Raw genomic sequence first — 8814 nt, forward strand, 5'->3', positions numbered from 1 at the left:
GAACATTCTTCCAAGAGTCTTGATGATCATCTAGGTGCTTCCATATGCTTTTTGGCAATCTTGAGTCAACTTTTTGGACGACATGGGTCCCATTTTGCCTGGCGAAAACCAAACCCTGCATTCCACAGTAAGAACCTTATACCAACAGTCAAGCATGGTGGTGGTAGTGGGATGGTTTGGGAATACTTTTCTGCTTCAGGACCTGGACGACTTGCTTTAATAGAAGGAACCATGAATTCTGCTCTGTATCAGAGAATTCTACAGGAGATTGTCAGGCCATCCGTCTGTGAGCTGAAGCGCAGCTGGATTATGCAGCAAGACAATGCTCCGAAACACACAATCAAATCTACATGAAAATAGCTAAGAAAGCAACACATTTGAAGTTTTGGAATGGCCTAGACAAAGTCCAGACCTAATCCCAATTGAGATGTTGTGGCAGGACTTTAAACGAGCAGTTCATGCTTGAAAATCCATAAATGTCGCTGAGTTACAGGAGTTCCGCATTGAAGAGTGGGCCAAAATTCCTCCACAGTGATGTGAGAGACCGATCAACAACTACAGGAAGTGTTTGGTTGCAGTCATTGCAGCTAAATGTGGCACAATAAGTTATTGAGTGTAAGGGGTAATTACTTTTTCACACAGGGGACTTGGGTGTTGCATAACTTTGTTAATTAAATAAATAAATAAAATAAGTATACTTTCTGTATGTTATTCGTAAACTTAGGTTCCCTTTAGCAAATACTAGGTTTAGGTTGAAGATCTGATAACATTCACTATCAAAAATATGCAACAATAGAGGAAATCGGAAAGGGGGCAAATACTAAGATTTTCAAGGCTCTGTATGTCTCAAGTCGAGACCCTCCAGTTGTTATTGGGAATCATGAAAGCTGGGATACGGGGCATAGTTTCCTGTGGACCATATGAGAGAGAGAGAGCAGGAAGAGGGAGGTCTTAAAATAGTCTCTGAGTTACAGCTCAGGCAGGCAGTCACACTGTGAGCTCCAGACCTTTCGGAGGGAAGTCGAACCACATCAGTCCATGCTGGGGAAACCTGGGCTCCATCCACGCCAGAGGACTGTCAGCTTCTCTTTAATGCATGTCTTGTCTCCAGAGGTTTACTAGAGGGATTGATCAGGGCTAAAAGAGAAGACACACATCATCTATCTTCTCCAATGCTTCTGACAGAGGAGTCTGGTCTTCTCTATTTTCATAGGTGAGCCAGATGACCCTCCTCGTGCCAACCCACATTCAGTGCAAAACCAAGGTAAGAGAAACAGTTACTTCTGCATGACTTTCATTCATTTTGCTATGCTCTTGTGAAGGAAATCTCTTGACAAAACTGCCTTTGACATTACTGTATTCTGTTTGATTAATCTACAGTTGCTGCATTTTTCCCCGCGGTATGACTGATTTGACATTAGAACGGAACACGTAAAATTACTTATGTCCCTCTTTTGGAAATGTGAATATCGTATTTTCTTGCAGTAGTTTGGCATTTCAGACTTCATACTTTCAAGTTTGAAATGAATATATGTAACTACTGTAGGAAAAATGTAAACATGGCATGGACAGTTAATTCACATCATGTGACTATAATGTACTGTACTGTATGAATGTGGGTCATCTTTATGAAAGCTAATTTATGGTTATATTAGATTATTTCTAATGTGTGATAATCATTATTGTTATTGACCTAAGCCAGAGGTTAACAATTGAGTGTTCAGAGAATGCTCCAAAACATGTTTATTTTCAGTAGTTTTCTAACATTAGAAATGTAGGTTTCTTTTTAATATAGATAACCAATAGAACAAGTAAAAAAGGAAATGGATGTTATATGTCGTACAGCTCCACCCCATGGGGCTCCGCTCTACTCATATAACTGGAGTTAGAATTCCCAGTATCTATCGTCCCCTCTGCTTGACTCATTCTATTCATCTGGATTTCTGTTTGTAATAAATATTATTCTAATGTAGTGGATTTGTGGCATCAACAATAAGTATTACAAATGAAATAGAAAAATCAATAAGACCTGACAGTGTTTGAATGAGGAGAAAGAAGTTACAGAAAGAAAAGAAAAGCAGGAGATGAGAAGATGCAGAAACAAAGAGAAAATGATCTGTGGGGATTCTAAGAACAGTGCAGCAAGAATCCAATGTGCATCAAACCACAAAATATGGTTTCAAAATTGAAGATACATAGGGACAAAGTCCATTGAGAAATAGGAAATATTCTGTTTTATATATTCTATGGAACGCTATATTTTATAAATAGTATATATCAAATAAATATATCACCAAATTTCATACAACTTTATTTTTCTGTTCATGAAGCTGATACGTTTCAACATTGGTTTCAGATCTTCATCAGAGCAATAATAAACCACGATATCCTTCCCTTTCAGGTAAAGTGTCTGTGTGTGATGGTGTTCTTGAGTCTCCCCTTGACCATGGGAGACCCTGGTCCGTGCAGACACTCCATCACCAGAGATCACCTGCTGACCATAAGACACCTGGTGAGTAGTACAGCTTTACTGAACAATGGGAAATAAATATATATATATATATTATTTTTTTTAACATAAAAAAATGTAAGCGGTATAAAGCTCTTATAATATGACAAAAAAAAGTATACATAACCAAGAGTGGTTTATGAAATACGTGTTTAATCACAGTGGTTCACAGTGGAGAGCAGGGCCATGCACAAACCTTTGGAGGGGCAGGTGTTCAAAGTGAAGAAAAAAACACCAAGCTGAAAGGGCACTTTTCTCAGGGCAGGTATTCAGGAACTCTTAGACCTCTATCTGTGCACGTGCCTGGTCGAGAGCATATTTTCACAGTTAGACTAGACCATTACACACTGATGATTGGGGTCGTTGAATCCTCTCATGAACACAAGATATGAGAAGTTCATATCTATGTTGTTAACTTAATGACTCCTGATTTTTGCATTTATTTCTGTTTTACATAGATAGATAACCAGTTGCAGAGTGGATGCTCAATAACCTACACATTTATTGAGCAGAGAAGTTTGGTAAGGTCATTTCTATGCATAAAATGCATGTGCAGTTCAAACTTGGGCGATCACAGGGAAATTCACAAAGAACATTAGGTTAACTACTTTTTATTTTTTTACTGTAAGAAATTATACTTTTTTAGATTTTGGTACCATTTATTTGAATTGTTTTTACAAATGATTTGTTATATTTTTAGGAGAGTGGCAGAAAGTATCGACTGCGCACCACATTTATTTCAGCTAAAAAAAGGACTGTAAAATAAGCATTTACTATAATCATTAGGGTAGCCTAGTGGTTAGAGCGTTGGACTAGTAACCAAAAGGTTGCAAGTTCGAATCCCCAAGCTGACAAGGTACAAATCTGTCGTTCTGCCCCTGAACAGGCAGTTAACCCACTGTTCCTAGGCCGTCATTGAAAATAAGAATTTGTTCTTAACTGACTTGCCTAGTAAAATAAAGGTAAAATAAAAAATAAAATTATGGCTAATCAAGAACAAGTCCCTGACATCAAGCATTGTATCATAACTGTTATGAATTTGGACTGTTCTTCTTCCATTCCATGGCAGAATAAATGTTGCTATGTAAAAGCTGCCATGCCCTGGATCTTGGAACTCCTGACTGGACACTTCAGATACACTCGGGGATCAGACAACCACAGCTATGTGTTGTCGCTGACCGGTCTCATCCACAACATTTACTCCCAGAGATGTGTACCACAGATCAATGAGGAGCTGGAGGTGAGGGAGGTTTGATGCTCAAGAGCTCTCTCATGAATAAATAACAGCATTACTTGGGTGTTTTAAAGAAGATTCAAGGAAGTCAATACTAAGCTCATAAAACTATTGTATAATTGTATAGATAGGACATGCATCCCATATACATTTTACAAACATTATTTTCTGACCCTATTGACTAGGACGACCCAGTGAGTTTTGGAATGTCATTCAGCAGTTCTCCATCTGAGGCCCTGGGGAGGGTCCAGGATGTCCTGTCTGTGTACTGGGAGCTGGTGACCACCATGGACTCACCAGTAGACTGGAGCTGTGAGAGGGAGTACACAGACACCGCAGAGCCTCCCACAGCCCTCCCTACAGCACTCTCTCTGACTACAGGTAGGCAACTTCCTCAAGGTCCAGAGAGGTTCCCTGGCAAAGGCATAAAACAGAGAATTACATAATTATCGAATATAATAATCTAGTCCAGGCAATTTAGCAAAGTAGTTTAGAGAATCAGACCCACTGTCCTCAAGTGTTGCATGTATCAACTTGCTGAGCTATCTGATTATCTTAACCTCACTTGTACATAATATAACCTGGCTGTTTTGACCTGTCTTGTTGTCCCCAGTCAGCACCCTTTGGGACTCAGAGAAAGCCCCTCAGACTAGTCTAGATGGAGACCAAGATAGAGACCTGTACAAGTTTGGTTTCATGGTCATAGCTCCATCAGTCTGTGGAGGACTGCTGTTCATATTCACTCTCTATTGCCTCATCACACACAAGGTAATAATGCATACTAAGAAGTTTGAGTTACTAAACAGCACTAAATACCCCTGATGCCTTTAAATTGAGTATCACAGTAAATAAAATTAAGAGAAAGGGGAAATATATATAAAACACAATTGACAAGTTCCTTTGTTTGCGTGATTTTGTTCCACCACAGATGTCCTACAGTACTGACCATCACACATCACTAGGGTACCAAAGTTCAAGGTAAAGTATCACACAGTATCAAGAATAATTGAACCAACACAACATGATGACAACCCAAACAGATATGTAGGTTCTAATTCAAAGTTTTACTTGTAGTTTGCATACAGATATTCAGGACATAGAGATGCAGGTGGAATAAAGTGAGTATTATTTATCTATCTTCTGTCAGACTCTCTATGCATTTGCTGTAGCTACATACTGAATACTTCTCCTTTTGCCACAAAGGCCGTAAAAGATTGCTGCAGATGGAGGAGCATATCCAAAGAGGAGGATATACCATCAAGCTCTCATCTCTAATAAACAATGTACAATGGTGGGTTACATATTGTATATTTGATTGATATAACATCCTATGGACATTTACAGTCTTTTTCTGGCCTACAGGCACTATCAATGGATTTGAATGGACCTTATCTTTATGAGAATGCTATTCAAAGATGGGATATTTTGATAATCTATGTTGTATATTGTGTGTATGTATGTATGTATATATATATATATATAATGTATGTATACATATATATTTATAACTTGACTTAAAATCAATATTTTCTTATACTGTTTATGATGATTGATCTGGTGAATGTGCCTTTGTCCACTGTAAAAAACTATAATTGTTTTGTTATTTCAAATCGACTGGTAAAAAAGTTTAATTAGAAGAATTCCTTTACAATTATCGCAAACATTACTGATAATAATACTTAACTATCCTTACAGAAAAAATACATGATTTCCCATGTGAAATCATGTGAAAATATGTGTTTTTGGAAGACTACACATGTGATCACATTTTCACATGTGTAGTTTCATGTTATCAAATGTTGCTTTACATGTTGTCACATTCACCTCACATAAGATTATGTGTTTTTGGAACACTTCACGTGTCCACATGAAAACATGTGTTTTTGGAATGCTTCACATGTCCATATTAAAACATCACGTGTCCCAAGAAAACATGTGTTTTTGGAAGACTTTCTCCATTAAGGGCTAATAGGGTTTGAATTGTAGTTTGTACCATTGATGTCTTCCAGTTCTTTGCTTATGGGGGATTAATGTACATTTATCCAGAATGTTGCAAACTTCCTTCAAAACAGCCAATCAACAAGCTCATTAAAACTTTAAAAGCCATTTCATAGCCAGTATATTATTTTTTTCTCACCACTTCGTACATAAACTTAGCAAAAAAAGAAACGTCCTCTCACTGTCAACTGCGTTTACTTTCAGCAAACTTAACATGTGTAAATATTTGTATGAACATGACAAGATTCAACAATTGAGACATAAACTGAACAAGTTCCACAGACATGTGTCTAACATAAATTTAATAATGTGTCCCTGATCAAAGGGGGGTCAAAATAGTTAGTATCTGGTGTGGCCACCAGCTGCATTAAGTACTGCAGTGCATCTCCTCCTCATGGACTGCACCAAATTTGCCGGTTCTTGCTCTTCCACCAAGGCACCTGCAAGTTCCCGGACATTTCTGGGGGAATGGCCATAGCCCTCACCCTCCGATCCAACAGGTCCCAGACGTGCTCAAAGGGATTGAGATCCAGGACCTTCGCTGGGCATGGCAGAACACTGACATTCCTGTCTTGCAGGAAATTACGCACAGGATGAGCAGTATGGCTGGTGGCATTGTCATGCTGGAGGGTCATGTCAGGATGAGCCTGCAGGAAGGGTACCACGAGGGAGGACGATGTCTTCCCTGAAACGCACAGCGTTGAGATTGCCTGCAATGACAACAAGCTCAGTCCGATGATGCTGTGACACACCGCCCCAGACCATGACAGACGTAACTCGGGCAGTTGTTGTTGCCATCTTGAACCTGTCCCGTAAGTATGATGTTCGGATGCACCGATCCTGTGCAGGTGTTGTTACACGTGGTCTGCCACTGCGAGGATGATCAGCTGTCCGTCCTGTCTTCCTGTAGCACTGTCTTAGGCGTCTCACAGTACGGACATTGCAATTTATTGCCCTGGCCACATCTGCAGTCCTCAAGCCTCCTTGCAGCATGCCTAAGGCACGTGCACGCATATGAGCAGGGACGCTGATCATCATTCTTTTGGTGTTTTTCAGAGTCAGTAGAAAGGCCTCTTTAGTGTCCTATGTTTTCATAACTGTGACCTTAATTGCCTACCGCCTGTAAGCTGTTAGTGTTTTAACAACCGTTCCACAGGTGCATGTTCATTAATTGATTATGGTTCATTGAACAAGCATGGGAAACAGTGTTTAAACCCTTTACAAATGAAGAACTGTGAAGCAATTTGGATTTTTCGAATGATCTTTGAAAGACAAGGTCCTGAAAAAGGGACGTTTCTGTTTTTGCTGAGTTTATTTTAAAATGTTTAAGTCTACTTGTAGGCCTACCTACTAATACAGCTGTTTACTACACCCTGGGCCAAGAAAACATATTATGTTGTTACTATACAGTTATCCTAGAATAAATACTGAGTTATTAAAAGAGAGCTCAGATCAGCATTACAGAAGGTATCAAATAACACATGATCAGCAATAACACTGTAATTCATTTAAATATCTTATCAGATCTTTGGTTGGAGAGAAACATATTAAAACACCTGGAATGCCTAGACATTATGACCTATTCCCACCCTGCACCTGGATAGCAATGATGGATATTACTCTGCAAACTGATACTAATTTGCTTGTCATTACTTTGGGAGGAGTTCAAGTCTGAGCTATTGAACTGAGTCAATCTGCATCCCTCCAATTGTCAGATTCGTTAAAGCTCTCTCAACTCTGGTTTAAAATGAACTGGATCTATAGATATTTGGGAAACATATTAGGCTTAGGGTTGAGTGGCGAGTGTAATAGCAGTTATGATAACAACAATAATTCCATCAATCCAGATGCATCAGATATCAAAAGCTCTGCCATTCCTCTGCCCTTTTTGATCAGTTAATACTTCTTGTAGACAATACACAGGCTAGCAGTGGTGTTGGTCTACTAGCTTTTCCCTGAATACTTTTTAAGGAAGCCAAAATGTGTTTTAATTCTCCATAACCTCCATAACATTCTACAAGTGTATAACATATCCTCAGTGTCGGTCATCCGACACTGAGGAGGTCATCCCCTTCAACTCATGAGTTGAAATTGGAATTGAATTGGCCACACCCCACATGATGTAGCATTTGAATATCAGAACGTACATTTTAATTCAGTGCAATTCAAATAAATTCCCTTCAGTCATAGTACATGAGTGTCATTGAATCTGACAGTGCACACTTCCAGATACCAAAGAATATATCACTTTCCTCTGGAAACAATGTTAATATACTCTTTTAACCTTATTGCTTAGAATAGTCAATTATATTCCTAACAGCCATTTAGTTTAGAGTTTTTCCTGAAAATCAATTGTTTCAACAATATTTGATATGCTCGTATATAACAACATGTATAATATTTTATGTACAAGATATACAGTATATTTGTATAGATTACACCTAATATAGAATAGAAGAGGCATTTGAATGTTATTGAATTCTATTTCCTTTCATTAAAATTTGAATTGCAATTCTGTATCCTGTTTAGTACTTTACTTCAAATTCAATTCAAATTTAAGAATTTAATTGGAATTTCTGAAACATTCTCAATTCAATTCTGAATTGAGCCTAACCCTGGTGTGGATGCCATGGTATGTGTCAATAATCTCTCCCTTCCTGCTCCGTTACGAGCAGAGGAAAAGCATTCCCATGACTCGATGGAGCTGCTGTCTGTTAGGGATTAAAGGCAGCTGTTTAAGATGAAAAGAGGAGCCTTTGACAGATGTCCCAATATGATTTAGTTCAAATATGTGAAAATTGGCCCCAGAGTAAGATAAGCACTTTCTGGAGGGCCGCCCAGCCTGGAGTGAGCGCTTTAAGGTGAAACAGGAGGGAGAAGGCAAAGGAGAAACGTGGGGCTGGATTTGAGTCCTGCAAACGATGAGCTGGGAAAAAAAATGTTTTTTCATTCTATGTGTATCTAGTAAACACTGTTTAATTGCATTGTACTGGTTGGTCAGGCTTTAAAATGTGTGTAATTATTTAGATACTTTCAGATCCAAACATGGTCTTTGTCAGTTTCTGATCATCCA

General features: G+C 38.7%; 1 protein-coding gene across 3 annotated transcripts; it reads left to right on the top strand.

The window, feature by feature from the left end:
• The first annotated feature begins 973 nt into the window (after window positions 1–973).
• Window positions 974–5849, top strand: LOC109869621 (uncharacterized). 3 transcript variants are annotated; one of them, XR_004205319.1, is made up of 9 exons: window positions 974–1264; window positions 2402–2512; window positions 2968–3030; window positions 3579–3749; window positions 3964–4124; window positions 4357–4511; window positions 4672–4721; window positions 4818–4861; window positions 4947–5849. XR_004205319.1 is itself a non-coding variant. In XM_020459879.2 (9 exons), exons 1-8 carry the CDS (start codon window positions 1223–1225, stop codon window positions 4858–4860), a joined length of 831 nt encoding a protein of 276 aa, XP_020315468.1. In that variant the 5' UTR covers window positions 975–1222; the 3' UTR covers window position 4861; window positions 4947–5849. The 3 variants fall into 3 exon arrangements, 2 of the variants coding, with proteins under 2 accessions (XP_020315468.1, XP_020315469.1); XM_020459879.2 differs by having other exon boundaries at window positions 975–1264; window positions 3929–4124; XM_020459880.2 differs by lacking the exon at window positions 2968–3030 and having other exon boundaries at window positions 976–1264; window positions 3929–4124.
• The last annotated feature ends 2965 nt before the right edge of the window (window positions 5850–8814 follow it).

The sequence above is a fragment of the Oncorhynchus kisutch genome, linkage group LG24, assembly GCF_002021735.2.
Source record: "Oncorhynchus kisutch isolate 150728-3 linkage group LG24, Okis_V2, whole genome shotgun sequence".
NCBI classification, from domain to species: Eukaryota; Metazoa; Chordata; class Actinopteri; order Salmoniformes; family Salmonidae; genus Oncorhynchus; species Oncorhynchus kisutch.